The sequence below is a fragment of the Cryptomeria japonica genome, chromosome 5, assembly GCF_030272615.1.
Source record: "Cryptomeria japonica chromosome 5, Sugi_1.0, whole genome shotgun sequence".
In the NCBI taxonomy this organism is placed as follows: domain Eukaryota; kingdom Viridiplantae; phylum Streptophyta; class Pinopsida; order Cupressales; family Cupressaceae; genus Cryptomeria; species Cryptomeria japonica.
Window position 1 is genome coordinate 519,819,344 of NC_081409.1, and position 23,713 is coordinate 519,843,056.

The 23,713-nt window shown below is 40.5% G+C and overlaps 1 protein-coding gene across 3 annotated transcripts; it reads right to left on the reverse strand.

Moving 5' to 3' along the window:
* Window positions 1-5,755: 5,755 nt before the first annotated feature.
* On the reverse strand, window positions 5,756-23,027 carry LOC131876354 (uncharacterized). 3 transcript variants are annotated; one of them, XM_059221500.1, is made up of 2 exons: window positions 6,449-23,027; window positions 5,756-6,342 (listed from the first exon to the last, which is right to left on the reverse strand). In XM_059221500.1, the coding sequence occupies exon 1, from the start codon at window positions 18,441-18,443 to the stop codon at window positions 16,587-16,589; it is 1,857 nt and encodes a 618-aa protein (XP_059077483.1). In that variant the 5' UTR covers window positions 18,444-23,027; the 3' UTR covers window positions 5,756-6,342; window positions 6,449-16,586. The 3 variants fall into 3 exon arrangements, with proteins under 3 accessions (XP_059077483.1, XP_059077484.1, XP_059077482.1); XM_059221501.1 differs by having other exon boundaries at window positions 5,874-6,980; window positions 7,166-23,027; XM_059221499.1 differs by having other exon boundaries at window positions 5,876-6,342; window positions 6,439-23,027.
* Between the last annotated feature and the right edge of the window lie 686 nt (window positions 23,028-23,713).

Sequence of the window (23,713 nt, forward strand, 5' to 3'; positions counted from 1 at the left end):
ACACAAAATAATAAATTGCAATCACATAGCATTACTAGTTTTTAACTTGTTCTTCAATAGAAATTGAATATACTTTACACCCTAGATACTTGTGAAGTAGTTTCAATGCCCACTTGTGTTTAACTGAAGTCATCTTTACCAATCAACATATTATCCTTGAACAATTCATATATAGCTTCAAAGAACCCATATTTATTTCAATCCAACCGTGATTTTTTATGGCAGATATATAGCTCAAACTATTACGATAATAGATAGTTTCTATTTATTGTTAATGGTTATCTACTGTAATATTTTGTAAATACTTAGTTAGCTATTAGCTAGAATAGAATGTTTCTATTCTTCACGATCATTTCCTAAAGAAACATCGTCTTTCTTCTTGTATATAAAGATCTACTGATCTCTATTAATATTATTCAATTATTTACCAATTACCTGTGTAATATGGTATTAGAGCCCACAGGTGAATTTTTTCGAAAAATTTTAACCCTAATTTTGTGTTAGTGAAATTTTTCGAAATTATTTCAGTTTGTCTTTCCAAAACCCGTCGAGGGTTTTCAGTCTTATTTCCGGCCTGTGAAGGTGCATGGTTTGGGGTTGGATCTGTAATTTGTGATTTTTCGCGTGAGATCCTTTCGTTTTTATCACCCTACTACCCATTCTTTTCGATGATCACGCGACGGGTTCATGTTCTGTAAGACGGTGATAGTATATTTTCCGCGGCGTTTTGCCTTCCGGGAGGGGTTCCTGTGCGATTTTTTCATCAAATCGCGTTGATTTCTATGTTTCTTGGGTGACGACTGGATTTTCCTTTCGCGTTTTTTTTCCACAATTTTCCTACCCGCGTGACTTCCTTCACCGTTTCGGCGTGTTCTTCACTTGCGTCTATGTGGTGTATGCGGCCTAAACGTGTCGTGATTTTTGTGACCTGTGATTTCCGTGGCATTTTTTCTGCAACCTGCAAACCCGCGTTTTTTGACTTTCGGCTAGGGTTTTGACCCTACAGATTCAGTCGAAAAAAATTTCTGCGCACAGATTCGTGATGGGTTTTTCGAGAGCTCAACTGGGCTATCATCCGTTTTTTTGGGTGCCTCAATTTTTGTGCCTCAATTTTCGAGCCAGTGGATCCAGATTCTGACAACATATTCTTTCTGGGTTTTTCAAGCTCTCTTCTGGATGCCTCTTCTTTTTGGGGGTCCGCCGACGTTTTGCCTCGAAGTACGTGCTTTCACATTTTTCACTGAAATTCGTGCCATGACATCTCTAACGAATATTCTGCTCGAGGGAAATCAGAAGTTCAATGATCGGAACTACAGCACGTGGAAGCAGCGGATGCTAACCATCTTCGAATATCGCGACAGCGATCGGGTGCTTCTAGGTACTACTCAACGTCCAACTACAGCTGGTCCTGATCAGGTTGCATATGACCAGCATAATCGGGAGGCAGTGATGCTTCTCAAAATATCCGTAGCTGATGATCAGCTCCATTCGACAAAACAACTGTCGAGATATGGGCGCATCTCAAAACCCTACATGAGACTTCTGATAAAAGCAGGGCCTTCTTTCTCAAGCACACTCTGTTTTCTATTGTCATGGATGAGCGGAAATCGCTCCAAGATCACCTGAATAGGATTCGCGAAATTTGTGATCAGTTGCTTGCCATTGGACTCAAGATGGAGGAAGAGGATATTGTGGTAATCACCCTTAAAAGTTTACCCAAGTCCTACGCGCATTTTATCGAAACTCTCAACATCACTTCTACTAGTGTTGATCTGAAGTTCACAGATCTCTGCAGACTTCTGCTTCAACAAGATCGGTGGACACAACAGTTCGAGCAGTTCCAGCTCCACCTCCAGAGAACAAGCCTTTGCTGCTAAATATTTTCACAAGGATAAGGGCAAGTCTCATTCTCAGCGGAAACTCTCTGCTCCTGCATCAAAAGGCTCCAAGAAAAAGAACATTCAATGCAACTACTGCCACAAGTATGGTCACATGAAGGTTGAATGTCGGAAGCGCTTAGCTGCCCAAGCTAAGCAATCTAGTTCGCAGCCCAGAGCGAACAATGCAGAGCACACTAAGCAGACAGAATCTGCCTTTTACGCCTTCATGGCTAAAAGACCTGCAGATCATGTCAAATCATCTGCCTGGTATATTGATTCAGGTGCCTCTCGTCATTTCACCCACCGTCGAGACTGGTTCACTGACTACCAGCCTTATTCAGATTCTGTTATATTTGGTGGCGAGGAAGAATACATGGTTGTCAGCAAAGGCAACATTCAGATTCAGTCTACTGGGAGGAATCTCATTTTCCTCAATGTCTTCCACGTTCCAGGGATGGAACTCAATCTACTCTTAGTCAGTCAAATGCTGCGACACTCTCCATGGTTGGATGTCACCTTCAGTTCACATTAGTGCACCATCACTGATCGGGAGACTCAGTCAGTTGTTGTAGTTGGTCTTGAGGATCATGGTCTTTTCAGAATTGCAGATTCTAGTGTTTCTCAAGACCTAGCTATGGCTGCACGGCAATCTTCTCTCAATACACTTTGGCATCAGCGATATGGGCACTTAAATGTGTGCTATCTTGCTCAGCTTGCTCGGGACGCACTTGTCCTCGGATTGCCAGAGATTCAGACTTGGCAGCTTGGAGTTTGTGATGCATGCCAGGCTAGGAAGCAACATCGCACACCCTTCAAAAGTTGCAATTCATGGAGGGCTTCTCAAGTACTTCAGCTTGTTCATGTTGATATCTGCGGCCCTATGGCTACTCCTTATGTTCTTGGGTCCAGGTATTTTCTGTTGTTTGTTGATGATTTCAGTAGAAAAATGTGGGTCTATTTTCTTGCAAAGAAATCAGAAGCGTTTACTGTATTTCAGAAGTTTAAACCTCTGGTTGAAAAAGAGTGGGAAATCTATTATTGCTCTTAGATCAAATAATGGGGGGGAATTTTGTTCTAATGAATTCTTTAGCTTCTGTGATATTCATGGCATTAAGCGCCAGTTAACCACACCCCAACAAAACAATGTAGTTGAACGTCGAAACAAAACAATCATTGAGATGGTTAGATCCATGCTCAACCACAGACATGTTCCGAAGCAGTTTTGGGCAGAAGCAGCTAACACTGCAGTCTACCTTTTGAACCGGTCACCCACTGTGGCGATCAAAGGCAAGACTCCGGAAGAGGCTTGGTCAAGTTGCAAGCCCAAAATCAGTCATCTGAAGGTTTTCGGCTCCCTTGCTTATGTTTGGATCCCTGATGCTTCATGCACCAAGTTGGATGCCAAGAGCCAGAAACTTATGCTTACTAGATACAGTAGTCTTCACAAAGCCTACCACCTAATCGACATTGAGACATCTTGTCTCCTATATAGTCGTGATGTAGTCTTTGATGAGCAGCGAGGACCCTTCATGCCTGTCTCTCCTGTTCCTGATTCAACAGACTAGCCTATGAAGGCTCATGATTTGGGAGTTAGACTTCCATTAGGTCCACCTGATGGGAGGGCTCCTGCAGCTCCAGTAGCTCCAGTTATCCCGATGATTCTGTACATACACCTCCGGCTTCTCCTGCAGGATCGCCCAGATTTGCAGATGCTTCACCTGATTTTGATCCGGATTCTTCTGATGAGGAACCTGGTCATAGAGCATCTCCTGATGCTAATGTTGGTCCTTCTCCTTTCTGGCCTAAATGGTGGGCCAAGACACTTGCTGATCTTCAGGATGATGAACTCATCGATGGGAGAACTGCTCGAAAAAGAGCAAACCTGCAGGGACAATTAATTTTGCTCTCATGGCCAACATTCACAGTGTGTTTGAACCTCATACATACTCCAAGGCCAAAGGTATTCCAGAGTGGGAACAGGCTATGCAATCTGAACACCAAAGCCTGTTGAAGAATCACACCTGGAAACTTTCTGATCTTCCACTAGGGAAGAAACCATTGGCTGCAAATGGGTCTACAAAATCAAATACAAGTCTAATGGTACTTTGGATAAGTACAAAGCTCATTTAGTTGCAAAGGGCTTGTCTTAGCGTCAGGGCATTGATTATGAGGAGACCTTTGCTCCTACAACAAAGATGAGCACTATCAGATTAGTCCTAGCCATGGCAACACAGTTTGGCTGGAAGGTCCATCAGATGGACGTCAAGAGTGCTTTCCTAAATGGTGACCTACAAGAAGAGGTCTACATGACGCAACCTCCAGGTTTCAAGGTTGCAGGTAAAGAACACCAGGTTCTCAGACTGGTGAAAGCTCTCTATGGTTTGAAGCAGGCCCCTAGGGCATGGTACATGAAAATTGATAAGTACCTCAGTGATCATAGCTTCAAGAGGAGTTCTTCAGACTCAAACTTGTACATCAAAACTACTGACAATGATATCATCCTTCTGGTCATTTATGTGGATGATTTGATCATCACCGACAGTTCGGCATTTTTGATTCAGGGAATCAAACGAAGTTTATGCCAGTCTTTTGACATGACTGACCTTGGGCTCATGCATTATTGCCTAGGTGTTGAGGTTTGGCAGCAGCCTTCTGGTATATTCATTTCTCAGTCTAAATATGCTAGGGCTCTGTTAGACAAGTTTCGTATGCAGGATTGCAAGACTGCATCTACACCTATGGAGAAAGGTCTAAAGTTATCAGCCCAGTCTGATTCTCCTCCCGTTGATGATACTACATACAAGCAACTAGTAGGTAGTCTCATCTACCTCTCTGCTACTAGGCCTGATATCAACTTCGCAGTCAGCTACATTTCACGCTTTATAACAGCTCCCAAGGCTGATCATTGGATAGCCACAAAGCGTGTGCTTCGTTATGTGAAGGGCACTGCTGATTATGGATTTCTCTACTCTCGGAGTTCTAATCCTAGACTCCGTGGATTCATAGATTCAGATTGGGCTGGCTCTGTTGACGATAAAAAGTCAACTTTTGGATATGTGTTTAGTTTGGGATCCGGTGCCGTCACATGGACTAGTAAGAAGTAGCAGGTTGTTTCTCTCTTCTCTACAGAGGTCGAATACAGAGGGGCAGTTAAGGCAGGTTGTGAAGCAGTCTAGCTTCGTCGAATGCTTGGGGATATGCAGATGTCACCAGCAGGACCGACCACCTTGTTTGTTGATAACGATGGCGTTATCAAGTTAGCACGGAATCCAATCTTCCATGAATGAACCAAGCATGTAGATGTTCACTGTCATTACATACGGCAGCTCGTTGAAGACAGGATCATAGACTTGCAGTATGTTCCTACAGTAGATCAGACTGCAGACATTCTCACCAAGCCACTTGGTCCAGATAACTTTGTCAAATTCAGAGGACAACTTGATGTAGTGGATAGATTAACCATTAAGGGAGGGTATTACGATAATAGATAGTTTCTATTTATTGTTAATGGTTATCTACTGTAATATTTTGTAAATACTTAGTTAGCTGTTAGCTAGAATAGAATGTTTCTATTCTTCACGATCGGTGCCTAAGGAAACATCATCTTTCTTCTTGAATATAAAGATCTATTGATCTCTGTTAATATTATTCAATTATTTACCAATTACCTGTGTAATACAAATAGGGAGTATAAGATGATGTATGCTTTAAATCAAACATAAACATATGCATCTATAATTGTTGAAAGAACAGAAAAATAGCTTCACCTTCCAAAAAGCTATAAAGCTTGAGCAAGTATAATTGTTGAAATAATAGAAAAACAACTTCACTCTCCAAAAAGCTGCCAAGCTTGAGCATGCATAAATGCAAACATAGACTATCAACCTCATTGAAGACTCTGAGCTCAAATATTTTAAACCAAAATAAACAGAAATCGCCAAATCAATGGATATAGAAACTTGCCTCTAAGAGAGGCAGTTGTTAATATGTTATCTATCCTTATCTGAATTGCCATCTGCATTTTACAATTTATTATACAAGATCACAAATTATTAATTAGATTAGTTTACAAGATAAAAAGTTTCAGAAACTATGTCTTAGATTTCTGCTCTCCATTTTTGTTTTTGGAAACTTCAAATCTGCTCTGCATTTTTGTTTTTGGAAGTTTTAAAAGATTTCTTCAAAATAGGAACTTGCATTTAGAAACTTCAACATACATTTAGAAATTAATAGCATTTCATATCAAATGGTAAAGATAGCGTTTGCGTTTCAGACAAGCCAGTAGATTAGTCTGCTTCTCCAACCACAGCTTTAGCTCCTATTGGTACATCTTCCCCTGTTTTCAATATTCTTTCTGAGGTGCCTGAAAAATAAGTGGTCCTACTCCTGTGAGCTCTCGAATGATTGGTTACGCCATTCAATCACTTGGAAATCAAATTCTTAGTCGTATCAATGTTGCCATCTGATGCAAGAAAGAATTGGATGAGCTCAAAATTCTGCTTCTCAAAATTAAAAGAATGAATGTGGAATTGCAGGACTATGGAAAGGCTTTGAGTACATCATCTCACCACCGTCCTTTGCCCTCCACCGTCAAAAGCTGGTTGAACGACTTGAATGCTCTTCTGGAGGAAGCATCTGATTTGACCCAGCACTGCGTTGTATCCTCACACTCTCATCTCTTTTCTCATGACAAAATGAGCAGAAAGATCAGGTAGCTCCTTCCAAATTTGGAAATGCATTTAGCCTCTACACCTCTTGTAGCTTTGCTACAACTAGCCAATCAGCAAGTGCTTGAGCAGATCAAAGAGAGAGTAAATTCTCTTAATCTGCCTACTCCACCACTTGCCGGCAGTGGCACATCTGGAGATCTCTTTCCGTTCACTTTTTCAGCCACTTCCAACCAGAAGTATATTGAGGAGGCACTCATTGTTGGACAAGATTCTGCATCAAACACACTTGTGGAGCTCATTCATTCACACCAACACAAAAAATTGTCAAGATTCGGCCTTGTTGGGATGAGCGGGGCTGGTAAGACTCTGCTACTGAAATGAACCTTCAACAATAGCCAGGTACAGACTCATGACTTGATGCTTCGGCTTACTGTTTCACAAAATGCATCTTTCAATGCTCTCAGAAGCGATCTTGTCAAACAAATAGCTCTTAAAGTAGATGAAACACTACAGACTAGAGAGGAAGACCATTTGAAAAATTGGTTAATGGAAGCATGACAAATTACAAGTTTGCCCTGTTTCTAGATGATGTTTGAGAGTGCAAGTGCAACCTACTTGTAGAGGAGCTGTGTGTGCCTCTCTTTCCACACCAGAATTCCAACATCATCATTGCCACTTCAAGAAGTACTATTGTGCTCTCCCACTTGGGTATTTTGCCTTCATCACTCATGCAAATGCAAGATTTGACTAAGGATGACAGTTGGAGTCTGTTTTCTTTCCATGCCTTTCCACAAACTGATGGAATGTTGCCCATAAGCATTGACCAATAAATAGCGAGGAGTGTCTACAAGGAATGTGGGGGGCTTCCATTAGCCCTCAAAGTAATATAATTCAAAGGGCACTTCCAGATGGCGCTAGAGAGGCTTTTTTAGGAAGAGAAAATTCCGCTCCATGGCCTTTATAGTCCTGAGCTAACAAATCTAATTCAAAGGGCACTTGTTGAATGTAAAAGAGAAAAAAATACAAAATCTAAAACAAATAGCTTTTTGATTAATGCTTGGTTTGATGAGGAATACAAAAAGTCAAGGAGAATTTTGAAAGAAACAAACAACAAAAAACTAAACCTCAAAGTTTACAAGCAGATTTTAAGAAAGAAAAAGCTGATTTCATTGTCACAAGGAGGGAAGAGCTAATGTACCTTGGAAAAACTAACCCCAAGTTATTTTGAAAGGAGCGTCAACCAAGAAAGAGACAAACTGAAAATTATATTACATCTTCTCAATGGTTTGATTGCGCAAGGCAGCTTTATGAGCAAGATTCGTAGGTTGTCCATCCCCCTTTGGTCAACACCCCTACTTAGTTTTTCATCGTACAAGAGATCAAGATGGGTATTAAGAAGTTGGGTGTTGGTAAAGCAAAAGACTTAGTTGAACTTCAAGCAGAGTATCTAAAGTGGAGTATGAAAATTCTTGCACCTCACATTACAAAAAATTTCAACAACATTTAGCAGAAGTTCCCTATAGATTGGACAACTTGCTTAGCAATACCTCTTTTAAAAAGTGGTGACATCAATAATCCCTCCAATTATAGGACCATTATGATAAATCCTTTGTTTGCAAAGTTATTTGGTAGTATGACTGAAAATAGAATCAACAAGTGGGGAGAAGGAAGAGATAAATGAGCTAAAGGGAAAGCAGGTTTGAGACCTAAGCATTCCATTGTTGATCACCGTATAACTTAAAGGTGCGTCATTGAAAATTTTGGAAGGAAAAAGAGGAAGCCTTTTGTTGCTTTGTTGATTTCAAAAAAGCTTTTGGCATAGTCCCTAGAGTTAAGCTTTGGCACAGAATGAAGGACTTGGGGTTCTTATGCATCTTAGAGCAGCTGTTCATAGGCTGTATGAGGAGGTAAAAGTCAAAATCAAAACTTCAGCTGACATCTCCGAAAGTTTTAAGAGTGATATCGGGGTCAAGCAAGGATGCCCATAGTCCCCTACCCTTTTTGGTTTATACGTTGACAAACTTGAAGAATGGTTAAGCTTGCAAGGAGGTGATGGTGTTCATTTGGGCAAGTTTGTTATAAGGCTTCTTTTGTATGCAGATGACCTTATTCTAATTGCTAAATTTGCTCTTGGCTTGCAAGAGCACTTACTTTCCCTTGAGCAATTTTGTAGAATGGTGGGTATGCAAGTCAGTATTAGCAAGATGAGAGTGATAATTTTCTCTAACAAAAGAAAACATAGCCAACATAAGTTCTACTTTGAAGGCAGTTCTCTTGAAGAAGTGGCAAATTACAAATACCTCATAAATGACTTCAACAAAAATCTAAGTTGGGAAGGTTGCAGAAAGAAGAGAACTTTGGGAGGCTGGAAAGTGTTTTATGCTTTTCATAATAGGTGCAGAGAGGCAGAGCTATGGGATTGGAAGACTAACCAAACTCTTTTTGGGCTATGAGTGCTTCCAATTGTATTCTATGGTTGTTAATTGTGGGCCAATGGTACCTCTAATTTACAGTTGAAGAATATTGAGAAAATTCAAAAATGCTTGATTACAAACAAGTTCAAAATGAAAAATTCAGACCCTTATGATATCATGTTGAGTGAAGTGGGGGCTATGCCTGTTGAAGCAATTGTTATGGTGAGACTCTTAAGATATTTTAAAAAATTGAGCAAATAGAAGAGGACAAATGGCCTAAGGTTGTCTTCAATGACACAATGTGCAAATGAAAGAAGACTTGGATGAGACAAAATAGCAAATGGTTTAGTAAATGGAATATTTACTTGAACATGTGCCCTACAAATGGTAAAAAGATAAAGGCTTTTGTTATGGATAAGTTCCACAAGCGCACTTAGGATGAAAGGCTAGGGAGAAAGAAAAATTATTATATTGAAGAGTTTAATCCCACTTGTAACCATTGTCAAAAAGTGTACATAGGGACCCATATCCCTTGGAGAGGCAAAATTCTTATTCCTTAGTCAAGAACTAACTCTCATCAACTCTGTTGTGAAACCAAACATTGGAAAGACCAAAAGAAACTTGGGAAGAAAGAGTGTATTTTTTGCACTTCCGATTAAGTGAAAACAGAAAAACACTTCATTTTAGAGTGTGACACTTTCAAGGACAGCATGGACAGCTATATAAATACCTTGGCAGCTAGCTCTTGGGATAATTTATTCAGTGAGGGGATTGGAGAGAAGTTGAGGGCACTCATCATCATGAAGTTGGGGGCACTCATCATCATGTTGCATAGAAAAAGGACTAAAATGCAGAAGTCAACTTGTGAGGCGGTCTGTCCCATAGACTATTTTTAGCCTCATGGACATTAAAATAATTTATTCTTCACCTTCAAACATCCAATGTTAAGTATTTCCCATCCAAATGAATTGGAATTCACACTCCAAAGGTTGAATGTTACACTACTACTAAGTGATCAAAACTAGTCGCTATGAAGAAAAAATACGCAAGACTATTTCAGACTATCTAAACTATCAAGGTAGGCTTTGCGTGCAATGTTGTGATAAATTTATTATGTTGGTCAACAACATTTGCATTTTCCTAACAAAGTCAAAGTGATGCAGGGCATCCACATACCCCAATATGATTTTCAAATTTGTTTTTTGTGTCTACTTTGACTAACTAGTGGGGAGTTTTATTGCCTGTCATGCTCAGAGTAGCGGAGTCCCTGCAAACTCTAAAATTAGCAAGAATGAATTTATTTGATTCTTCGGGTGGTGTGTAGTGGGTCAGTTTTCTTTTTTTGGTGTTTTTGTGGTGTTTTTAAATAAAAGTTGTGCAAGGCATTTGTGGGGAGGGGACAACAGTATTGGGAGTTTTGTTTTGGTTAGTTTTTGTGCAAGTTTTTTTGAAACAAGGAGAACTTCAGATTTTAGGAAGAAGGATAGAGAGTTGGGGTTGTTTTTTTTGGTGTGGAAAGTTTAACTTGTTGGCTTCAGGTGCAGCTTAAGTAGGAGAGTTTGAAAGAAGGCTTTTGGAGAAGCCATTTGCTGTTGTTAATGCATTTTGTTGCAAGTCTATGTGCAAAACCATATCAGATTGGGATAATGAAATGTGAAGCCAATAGGCTCAAGTTTATGTAATGAAAAGTTGATTAAAATTTTAATAGAAAAGCTCAAGTTTTTATTTGCTCAAATTTGGTGTTCGTCTCTTAATATTTGTTGTTTCAAATCAGATTTGCATAGTTCTAGAAGTGTGTTTCACGTGGTTGTTGAAATGGGTTTGTTTTCTACTGCATCAGTGGTATCAAAGCCAAAAAACTCTAGCAGATTCACCAGAGGGAGGCAACTTGCACCAAGGTCGAGTTTGTGGGTGTTGGTAAAATGAATGCAAAAGGAGTCCCACGTGGTTGGGGTAGAGTTGGAGTTAGAAGCAGGGGAAGAGGTGGTAATTTTGTTCATGATGATGATTTTAGAGCCTTAAGAAAACAAGTCGAAACCTTACAAGAAGAGATTAGAAGAGGGTTTGCAAGAATGAGAGACCCAGTGAGTGATGAAGAAGAAGAGATTTTGGAGAATGCCAGCCAAACAACTGAGCAAAGAGAAGCAGTGGCAGTAGTTGCAAATGACCCATTGGTAATTGCATTATCAAGGATAGGAAAAAGACCCAAGATCGATGTTCCTACATTTAGTGGGAATTTCAATCCAGAAGAATAGGTAGATTGGCTGAATGATATGGAAGAATATGTAAGAAACTCAAAAGGCCCTCAACTGAGACAACTAACGTTTTGCTGAACCTGTTGTGTTTCAAGTGTGTTCTTTGCAAATAATGACAGCAAATAGAATTTTGACAATCTTAAGCACAAAAAGCAACTAATGGTATTTGTTGGAAATCAATTTATATTCAACAACACTGATCAAACCCTTATTACATCCGTTCATCATTTATTTAATACTCAAATAAAAATAACATCAAGCTAGAGAAGAACTGATAAATACCAGTATATTTTGTTAAAACCCTTATTTTCCTATTGCTGGTCATGCATAGATTTTATGACAGCAAGCTGCAATTTATTTTAAACTGACCCGAAATACTCGCATGTTAGCCCGATGGAAAGACATTGGCAAGGCGTCCCTTCTGGCATTTGTTTCGGAATTTTTGGACGACTCCTCAGCAAAAATCGTACCCTTTCAAGGAAGAAAGGTACGGCAGATCAGCAAGCTGTACATGCACAAAACCCCCATCTGTTCTACACTTATTCCTACCTCTGTTCTGACTCTGCGGCTGCAATCAATCTTTTGCATAAAAATTAATAAACCCCTTTCCAATCTGTCCAATCTTGGTTTCTGGATAAAACCAACTGAAAGAGCAAGATCAGCTAATATTTCACAACCTCTGATGCTGTTGCACAAGAATCCCACGTTTTCCTGTACCGATACCTCTGATCACTGCAGAAGAATCTTCTGCTGAAACCCTAGGCCAAAACTCCTCTCAGAGCTCCAAACAAAAATATCAAAACTTAGCATAATGAAAAAAAAGACCTAAAATCTTCTTTAATCTTCTCCATTTAGGGTTGGCGCGATTCCCAAGAAAGGTGCAACTTGGCCTTTAATGACGTTTTAACTTTTATTATTTATTTTTGACTATTGAAGTGTCAAAAATAAATCATCTTCCATTTAATATAAAAACTGGCCCCATCTGATGAGAAATAGACCCTCACTTAAGTTATAACTTAAAGTGACTTTTTAAAACATTAAAACATTAAAGTTCGCCATTTAATATTTAATTAAAAATAATTAAATATTAATATCTCTCTAAGTATTCATCAGAAATGCCTGCCGTCTGAACTGGAGACTGCCAAACCATAATGTGTCCTTGCCCAACCTACTGGCTATAAATAGCAGGACTGCTAAAAATAGAAAGTATCTCAAACGGAGTCCTGGAGACCTCAAACGAAGCCCAGACCTGGAGTGCTTGCTCTGAAGGTGGTGAATCAAACTCTGGAGGACCCTCTACCCAACCTCATCAGCCTACGAGGGTCAGTGATAGGCTAATCTACTCAGCTGACAGATGTCAACTAGAAGGGGACATCACAGTTCGCCCCTCCCAAAATTGCTTGTCCTCAAGCAATCTCAACTCCGGATGCTATAAAATCTCCTCGCTCTCCCAAGTAGCATCCTCTACCAGCAAATCCTTCCATTTCACCAGGTATTCTGTGATAGTTCATCTCCTGAAATTCCTCTCCCTGAACTCAATGATAGCCTCAGGTACGAGTATCAACTTTCCCTCATCATCCAAGGGTGGTAAGACCGTGGAAGGAACAATACGGTTGTAGCGTCCTAAAATTGCGACACTTGCAATTTCGACTGCATTTCGGTCTTCACGATGGCGACGCAACACGCAACCTGAATGGAGACCCCGAAACTTGCTCACGACACTGAAAACTGCATTTTCAAGCACCCTGGCCTGAACCTCCTTTGCACCCTGCTGTCCCGGGAGGTGGGACCAGAGCGCCCAGCGCCCTGGTCCCTGGGTCCTATTTTGGGCCCGGTCTCCTAAGGGGTCTCGGGTCTTTTTGTTTGCAATTTGGAAATTAACTTTCCTGGTCGGCCTAAGGTCGGGAAAATCAGTCTATCAGCCCTAAATGACAAGTATATAAACTACATTTTCTCTCACATTTTGGGGAGAAGATGAAAGTAAGAAGGACATATGTATACAAGCGTGGAAACTATACTCAAACATTCAAACATTCAAGCATTCCTTCTAAGTCTCCATTCAAGGCCAAGTGTTGCATTCAAGACAAGGATCCAACCATTGAAGAGGAGATCACATACTACATATTACAACAACATACAACATCTATACCTTCGCACATAAGGATACAAACATCCTTAGAACAAGGTATTAGTACTTGTTTTACATACATTTACATTTACAGCACTTGCTCATTTCTTGGTTAATTCCAAAACCGGGGTTTGACCTAAAGGCAAACCCCTAATCCCTAACCCCCCAATCGTCTTCGCTTTTCTGTGTGTAGGTTGCAGGTACGCGACTGAAATTGAAGATCTGGAATCCTTGTGCAGAGACGAACAGATCCCCCTTCGTTTCACGGATTTTTCGGAGGACCGTGGCGCTCGGGCGCCATCGTCCCGACAACTTTTGCTCGAATTTGCAGGACAGCGCCGTATCGACATTTTACTGCTAATTCCAGGTCCGCAGCTTCATACTGTATCCCTATCTCAGTTTATAAGCGAATCTTTGTCACTTTCTATGCATTCCTAGCTTAATTCTTCTATCAACATTCTTTACAAAAGAGGGTAGCCTTGCTTTCTTAACCCTTGAAACACATTTAGCATCCAATCTTGCATTGTGTGGGATTGGATCTTGTGGGTTTCAACCCCTCTTTTGAATGTAAAGTCTCTCCCCTAAGTGAAAACCATCAACCCTAGTGAATCTCCCTTCTCTCTCCTTGGAGTTGGAAGAGGGGAGAGCAGCTAGGGTTCGATCGCGATTTTCCGCTTTACAACGGTGTCCCAACGCCTTTTTGAGACGTGACACATGAAACCCATTGTGTACTCTGCTATCTGCCGGTAAATCCAACTCATAAGCCACCTCACCTATACGCCTGGTTACTCTGAAAGGGCCATAATATCGAGGCTTGAGCTTCTCTGCTCCACTCCTCCTGAGAGTAGACTGTCGATAAGGCTGCAACATCAAATACACCATGTCTCCTACCTCAAATGACCTCTCTGTCCTCTTCTAATCAGCATATTGTTTTTGCTGATTTTGTGCCTTGGCTATATTTTCCTTAAGTCTTCACAATGTCCTGACTCTCCTGTATCATGTCTCCCGCACTAGGCACCCTACTGTCACTCAGCAATAAGTCAATGAAACTGGGAGGTTCATACCCGTACAATGCTGTAAATGGAGTCATCTGAATGGACATGTGGTGAGTGGTATTGTAACAGTACTCATAAAGGTAAATCCACTTCACCCACGCCTTTTGCTGCCCTAAAATATAGTTCCTGAGGTATCCCTCCACCCATTTGTTAACTATCTCAGTCTGGCCATCAGTCTGAGGGTGGTAACTAGTGCTCGGTGTAAGATCGGTCCCACAGAGTCTGAAAAGCTCTTGCCAAAAGTGGCTCAAAAACCGCGTGTCCCTATCACTGACAATAGTCCGAGGCAACCCATGTAATTTGAATACCTCTCTGAAGAATAACTCTGCTACCTGAATAGCTGAATAAGTGGTGGTGATCAGATAGAAGTGAGCATACTTCGTCAAACGATCCACAACCACAAATATGCAATCACGTCCCTGCGCTCTCGGTAACCCTATGATGAAATCCATAGACAAACATTCCCACTTCCTGTCAGGAATTGGAAGTGGCTAAAGTAAACCAACAGGGTATGTATGCTCCTGTTTATTCTGCTGACAAACAAGGCACTCTCTAACATACTGTAGAACATCCGCCTTGAGCCCTTTCCACGTGAAGCGCTCACGCACCTGTTTGTAGGTTTTGAAAAACCCGGGATGTCCTGCTATCGGTTCATCATGACAGAACCGCAGTACCCTACTCCTCAACTCTGATCCTGGGATCAAGTACACTCTCCTCTTGTAAATGATCAATTCATTTACAACTGTATAGCTGCTGTCCATTACTGACCCCTCTATCACACCTGCAGCCCAACTATCTTTGGCGTACTCTGCCACTATAATATGCCGCCAATCCTCTACTATTTGGACCATAGAATTCAGGTGGGGACGACGTGACAAGGCATCTACAACTACATTCTGTGTGCCTTTGATATAGGAAATATCAAAGTTGTAAGTTTGCTGACCCACTTTTGTTGCCTGTCATTTAAGTCACGCTGCCCAAGGAAATGTCTCAAACTATTGTGGTCAGTCTTAATGCAGAACTTGCTGCCCACTAAGTACTGTCTAAACTTGGCCAATGCATGCATTATGGCCAACATTTCCTTATCATAAATGCTGTAAATTCTCTCAGATCCATGGAGTTTCCTACTCTCATAAGCAATAGGGTGTTTGTCCTGCATAAGCACCGCCCCAATGCCCTCACCAGAGGCATCACATTGTAACTCAAATGACTTCGAGAAGTCAGGTGTAGCAAGTACTGGACATGAAGTCATGAGCTCCTTGAACCTCTCAAAACACTCCTGGGTCTTAGGAGTCCATAAGAAGGCACCCTTTTTCATCAAGTCTGTCAAAGGTGCCGCATGGCGCAAATAACCGTTTACAAAACGGCGATAGAAACCACATAGGCCCAAGAACCCACGCAACTGAGTGAGGTTCACTGGAGTAGGCCAATCTACAATAGCACAGATCTTCTCGGGATCCATCCGCACTCCCTCTGCACTGATAATATGGCCCAAGTACAATAACTCAGTCATTCCAAGGTCACATTTGGATTCCTTGGCATACAAGGACTCCCTGCTCAGAATGCTCAAAACTGTATCTAGGTGACTGAGGTGCTCCTCCCAAGTACGACTGTAAACCAGTATATCATCAAAGAACACCAATACTGATTTCCTCAACTGATGTCTGAAGACTTTGTTCATTGTGGACTCGACAGTAGCAGGAGCATTGGTTAGCCCAAATGGCATAACCACAAACTCAAAATGTCCATAATGACAACGAAAAGCAGTCTTCTCAATATCCTGCTCACGAACACTGATCTAGTGATAGCCTGATCTCAAATCAATCTTTGAAAAATAACAAGCCCCATGTAATTCATCTATGAGCTCATCAATACGCGGGATGGGATATCTGTTTTTGATCATCCGCCTATTAAGGACCCTGTAATCAATACACATCCGCAATGTGCCATCCTTCTTCACCAAAACAACTGAAGAAGCAAAGGGGGACTTACTAGGCCGAATATGTCCCATGGCCAGAAGCTCCTGCATGGTTTTATCTATTTCATCTTTCAGGCGCTTCGGATGTCTATATGGAGTAATCATTACTGGCTTCGCTCCCTCCTCTAGCTCAATGATGTGCTCAAAACCCCTATCTGGTGGCCTCCCTGATGGTACGTCACTGAAAACCTTTCTATGTTTGGTTCTCAGTATCTGAATGTTCGGATGATATTCAACTTTTTAAGCATGATCATACACTCTGCTACCCACTCAGTCTGATCATGGCGTACAAGCCTCTGCATCCGCCTGAGTGTAATCATTCTGAAATTGCTGTCCTTAATCGCTTTCAGCACATGTGTTTTCTCATCAATGGTGAAAGACATCTCCATCTCCTGCAAGTCAAGTGTAAACTTGCCTAGTTCATGCAACCACTTCATACCAAGGACCAAATCTGTGTCTCCCATCTGAACCACATAGAAATCAGTCTCAAATTCATAATTGTTTACACGTAATGGGAGTTGTGTGATCATCCTATTACACTTTAAAGTGTAACCATCTGCCACCCTCACGCGAATGCCCTCAAACTCCTCTGTTTGGATTCCTCTCTTCTCCACCAACCTGGCATCAATAAAGTTATGTGTGGCTCCGGTATCCAGCAGTGTAATAACTTTCTGACCAGCAAGTACTCCTCTCATTCTAAATGACCCTTCCTGTCGAATACTCATGAGAAGTGCCTCCTTAAGGTGCTCATCACCTTCTGCATCCATTTTGTCGAGTCTCGGAGGACCCTGTGTGTCATCTTCAGCCTCTAAATTCTCATAACCAGCAGGCTGACCTTCATGATCAGATTCAGAATCTTCATAATATGCCCACATTACTCTGTTTGCCTTGCCCTTAGGCCTCAAAGGACAATCATGGTTGGCATCATATGGACCTTTGCAATAAAAACAGAGTTTCTTTTGCCTTAAATCGTTAAGTGTCTCCCGATCTAAGGGAGGGGCTGTTGGCTTTGGCTTGTAATCATTTCTAAAGTCTGATTTTTCTTTCCCTTTGCTGGAATTCCTATTATCTTTGAAAGATGTTGATCCTTTTGTCCCAAATTTATTTTGAGTGGCTGTCACATCCATACTCCGTGCCTTTTTAATGGCGAGTAGAAGTGTTGGGGGATCAAATGTCTTTACCCAGCCTCTCAAAGGCTCCATGAGTCCCTCTATAAACAACACTACTAATCGCTGATTTGACATGTTATTTACCATGTATGACAGCTTCAAAAACTCTGAAAAATACACCTCCAAGTTCCCTGTTTGTTTCAGCTGTGCTAACTCCCGGAAGTATGACTCGGGGTCTTTTTTATCAAACCTCTCAACTAACAAATCAGCGAACTCCTGGTAGGTGGTAATCTCATCATGTTGGAGAGTGATGAGTCCATTATGCCACCACTCATGTGCAATACCGTCCAAGTGTAAGGTTGCAAACTTAATTGCATCCCTTTCAATCATGGGTCTCAGTGTGAAGTATGTATCCAGTTTATGGATCCAAGATCTAGTTGTAACTGCACCTCTGCCATCATAATAAGGTAGGGTGAGCTTGCTTGTGGCAAACTCAAGATCTCTATGTTGAGAACAAGGCCTCCTCTCTTGCCTGTTTCTCTCTACCTCCTGTTTTTGCCTCATTAACTGATCAAAATTCAGATTCTGCCTCACATCAGGTGGAAGAAGACTCCACTCATCATGTACCATCATAACATTATCAACAAAAACAGGTTCTGCCTCGGCTCTGGCAACATCCTCAGGTTCTTCTGCCAAAAAATTTGGCCTTGAAGGCCTGTCAACTGTGCGTGTAGCTACCCTGTGAGGTCTAGGAATATTGGCTACACTCCTATTGTCCTCTGGTTCTTGATTGTTTCGGTTTGGAGGATTCATACGCTCCATCATGGTGGTGAGTGTCTGTAAAGCCTGCGCAACCTGTTGCTGCCCAGTGGTCATAGTCCTAAAGAATTCTCTTGTCTCCTCATCCTCAGCTCTGTGACCTCTAGTTGGACTGCCTGTATGCCTTTCACCCATGGTATCTGACTGCTTGTTAAAACTCTATTCTCCTTCACGAAAGGCTCTGCTGCGTGTGTAATACCTGTGTGAAACCGTTTCCTGCGACTGCATGTAATTGCTAAACCCTTAGGATGGCAGGATTTAGCTCTGATACCACTATAAGAACCTCAAAAGGCCCTCAACTGAGACAACTAACGTTTTGCTGAACCTGTTGCGTTTCAAGTGTGTTCTTTGCAAATAATGACAGCAAATAGAATTTTGACAATCTTAAGCACAAAAAGCAACTAATGGTATTTGCTGGAAATCAATTTATATTCAACAACACTGATCAAACCCTCATTACATCCGTTCATCATTTATTTAATACTCAAATAAAAATAACATCAAGCTAGAGAAGAACTAATAAATACCAGTATATTTTATTAAAACCCTTATTTTCCTATTGCTGGTCATGCACAAATTTTATGACAGCAAGCTGCAATTTATTTTAAACTGACCCAAAATACTCGCATGTTAGCCCGATGGAAAGACATTGGCAAGGCGTCCCTTCTGGCATTTGTTTTGGAATTTTTGGACGACTCCTCAGCAAAAATCGTACCCTTTCAAGGAAGAAAGGTACGGCAGATCAGCAAGCTGTACATGCACAAAACCCCCATCTGTCACACACTTATTCCTACCTCTGTTCTGACTCTGCGGCTGCAATCAATCTTTTGCATAAAAATTAATAAACCCCTTTCCAATCTGTCCAATCTTTGTTTCTGGATAAAACCAACTGAAAGAGCAAGATCAGCTGATATTTCACAACCTCTGATGCTGTTGCACAAGAATCCCACGTTTTCCTGTACCGATACCTCTGATCACTGCAGAAGAATCTTCTACTGAAACCCTAGGCCAAAACTCCTCTCAGAGCTCCAAACAAAAATATCAAAACTTAGCATAATGAAAAGAAGACCTAAAATCTTCTTTAATCTTCTCCATTTAGGGTTGGCGCGATTCCCAAGAAAGGTGCGACTTGGCCTTTAATGATATTTTAACTTTTATTATTTATTTTTGACTATTGAAGTGTCAAAAATAAATCATCTTCCATTGAATATAAAAACTGGCCCCATCTGATGAGAAATAGACCCTCACTTAAGTTATAACTTAAAGTGACTTTTTAAAACATTAAAACATTAAAGTTCGCCATTTAATATTTAATTAAAAATAATTAAATATTAATATCTCTCTAACAATTCATCAGAAATGTCTGTCGTCTGAACTGGAGACTGTCAAACCATAATCTGTCCTTGCCCAACCTACTGGCTATAAATAGCAGGACTGCTAAAAATAGAAAGTATCTCAAACGGAGTCCTGGAGACCTCAAACGAAGACCAGACCTGGAGTGCTTGCTCTGAAGGTGGTGAATCAAACTTTGGAGGACTCTCTACCCAACCTCATCAGCCTACGAGGGTCAGTGATAGGCTAATCTACTCAGCTGACAGATGTCAACTAGAAGGGGACATCACAAAATATTTTGAGTTTGAGGAAATAGGAGATCCTGATAGAGTGAGGTCTGCTAAAACCAAGCTAAAAGGACATGCTTCAATTTGGTGGAGAGAAGTCCAATTAGAAAGAGGAAGAAAAGGAAAAAAAATTCACAAAGTGGGACAAAATGGTGGAGACAATGAAGAGACAATTCATTCCTATAGACCATGAATTAGATCTACTCAAGAAGATGCAAAGATTGAAACAAGGAGCCAAGAGAATAAAAGAGTATACAAAGGAGTTTCACAAAATCTTCATTATAACCGAGCATTCTAAGGCAACTAAGGAGAAGGTGGCAAGGTATATTAATGGCTTGAGGCCAAGCATACAAGAGGAAATGACTTTAATGAGAGTCCTTCCAATGGAAGATGCATACCAAATTGCCTTAAAGATTGAGGACAAAATGAACAAAAGATTTGAAAATAAACAGAGAGGAAGAGGCCAAGGAGGAAAGACCGATGGAAGAACATTCAAAAGAGATGATAACCCCCAAAAAAATCAAAAATTTGATGAGGGGGGCAACAATAAAAATCAGAAATATGAAGACACATATGGGTCAAGAGATCAAAGTTCAAGAGGCCGAGGAAGATCTGGAAGAGGTTCAGAAGAGGAACCTTCAGAGAAATGTGCTACAAATGCAGTGAATAAGGTCATAAATCCTGAGTGTCCTCATGAAGAGGAAAGACCAAGAAGATCAGAATAGGGCAGAAAATATGAATGAAGAAGGAGAGCATTCATCCCAGTCAGAAGAAGCCAAAGGAGGAGAAATCCTGATGACTAGAAGGGCACTAATAAGTGAAGACAATGAACTAGCACAAGGAAAGAAGTTGTTCAAGACAAGATGCAAGTGCAAGGGTAAAGTTTGTAATGTCATTATTGATAGTGGGAGCACTAACAACCTGGTGTTAGAGGAGATGGTGAAGAAACTAAAAGAAAAAAAGAAGCATCCAAATCCATATAGGATAGCTTGGCTACAAGATGACAAGAAAGTTTTGGTCAATGAACAAAGCTTGGTAAAGTTTAATATTGGAACATATTATGATGAGATAATGAGTGATATTATGCCTATGGATGCATGTCATGTTTTGTTAGGGAGGCCTTGGCAATTTGACAGGAGAGTAGTGCATGATGGATATACCAATGTTTACTCATTGATGAAGGATGGAGTGAAACATAAGTTGAAGCCATTGCATGATGCGATGGAAAAGATATGTAGCAATACAAGAGTTTGTTTAGTAGATGATATAGATGGCATGAAGCGTGAACATGTTAGTTTTGCTAAAGCTAACTAAGAAGAAATTGAGAAAGAAGATTTGGTGAAGTATATTGAAGCAGTTGATAGAGAATGGGAAGAGTTGGAAGATATAAATGAAGAAGAGGATGAACAGTGGAAAGTTGTATTGATGGATGATCTTTTGATTGATAAAGAGATTGTTGAAGATATTGGTTTTGTAACTAATAGTTTGTTGCGGGATGGAAAAGAAGAATCCCTTGGATGTTTTTCTAACATTGTTGTGAATGTAGAGGAGGAAAAGTTTGCAGCAAGGCAGTGTCTTTTAAAAGACACAAAGAGAGAAGAACACGATGTTGCAAAGGAGAAAGATGATGGACAAGTTGTCGCAACAATTTCAAGGAAAGAGGTAATGCATAAATTTGATTATTTTACTAAAGAGGATCACATCGAAGCTTATGGTTTTCCAAAGTTTCCTAGTGCATGTCGGTGAGAGATGAATTATATGAAAAGAAGGAGAAAAAAGAGAAAAATTGAAGAATGGGAAAGACATTGAATTACAGAGGAAACTATTAAGCATATTCAAGAAGATGAGGTAGAGAAGTGGATGCAGAACATGCACATGAATTATAAATGTATTAGTTTCACTCATGAAACATTTATTTCTGCCTTGGGTGTCTGATGCAGACCATCCACATACCCCAATATGGTTTTCATTTTTTTTTTTGGTGTGTGTCTACTTTGACTAAGTAGTGGGGAGTTTTATTGCCTGTCATGCTCTGAGTAGTGGAGTCCCCGCAGACTCTAAAATTAGCAAAAATGAATTAATTTGATTCTTCGGGTGATGTGTAGTGGGTCAGTTTTCTTTTTTTTTTTGGTGTTTTTGTGGTGTTTTTAAATAAAGGTTGTGCAAGGCTTTTGTGGGGAGGGGACAGCAGTATTGGGGGTTTTGTTTTGGTTGGTTTTTGGGCAAGGTTTTCTAAAACTAGGAGAACTTCAGATTTTAGGAAGAAGAATAGAGAGTTGGGATTTTTTTTGGGTGTGAAAAGTTTAACTTGTTGGCTACAGGTGCAGCTTAAGTAGGAGAGTTTGAAAGAAGACTTTTGGAGAAGCCATTTGCTGTTGTTAATACATTTTAATGCAGGTCTATGTGCAGACCCATATCAGATTGGGATAATGAAATGTGAAGCCAATAGGCTCAAGTTTATGTAATGAAAAGTTGATTAAAATTTTAATAACAAATCTCCAAGTTTTTATTTGCTCAAAGTTGGTGTTCATCTCTTAATATTTGTTGTTTCAAATCAGATTTGCATAGCTGTAGAAGTGTGTTTCAGGTGGTTGTTGAAGTGGGTTTGTTTTCTACTGCATCACAAAGCAAAGAACAAGGGTCCTATAACTGTTGCACAAGGATTTCATGATGGTGTTATAGCTACGGTCAACTTAACTTCAATACATGTTCCGTTTAACTGCGTAGAACAGAAAATGCTAATGACCAAATAAAGACTGTCCACGGTAGCTATTTCCCACTGCAAATGTGATTTAGAATAATTCAAAAGAAAACAAATGGACGGCAACCTCTGCTCTTCATAGAAAAAATATTATGAATTGGGAGCTTTAAACTATATCAAACAATGTGTCTCAAAGCTAAATAAATATAAACCTTCGGTTTCGCTCTCACATGTACAAATGAGCCAAACCAATAGATTGAAGACCAATCATATGCAAATAGGAGTTGTAACGAACCAAAAAAAACAAAAAACTAACACCCGTAAAATTGGAAAGATATAGATTATATAAAAAAAATTAATAATTGCATTGGTGGAAATAAAGAGTTCACTTACCCGGATTGTTTAGTAAAATTGAACCTATTGAGGAGAGGAGAACTAGAATATTTGCTACCACTGGGCCGCAGGGACAGCACAGACATGGCCAATGTAGCAGCAGTGCTTGCAAATTTGGCTTCACCGACTTCAAAAATAGAAAGGGCTGATGAATGCTTTCTGTGAAAAAGTATAAGTTTTTTTTTCTTCTTCTTTTTTTAACAGATCTAGTCGCAACCAATTTGGCATAAGCCACCCTACTTCCTTTCAGAACAGGTTGAGCAACATATGCCCAACAGATCCCCGGCTGAAGTCTTCTCTCTTTTTTTTCTTTGATCGATTGCCACGATTGCGGGATACGCACAAGATGGTTTTGTTGAAAAGGCGTCTCAAACTTTCAAGTAAATGCACTTTGGCAGGTGTAAAGACATATTCTACGCTCCCTCTCCAACATCTCTCGTGTCTGCGGTAGACCGGAACAGGGTATGCAGTAAGTAGATTTGTTGAAAAGGCTTTCGAAACTTTCCAACAAATACAATTGGCTGCCCTAAAGCCGGGTTCCACCCCTGCCTTTTGCAAAGGAAAGCGTGATTGCCAAGCATCCCCCCTTTCTCCCGCGCAAAACTCACCATTCCTCCGTTTTCCCAGCACTGCCCTACTGCTCATTCTGTCCCTCAAGGCTGTCCATAGGTGACAGTAGTAGCTGTACAGGG

Coding starts and splice junctions, on each gene's coding strand:
- LOC131876354 (XM_059221500.1), bottom strand. CDS start 18,443: ATGGGTGAAAGGCATACAGGCAGTCCAACTAGAGGTCACAGAGCTGAG.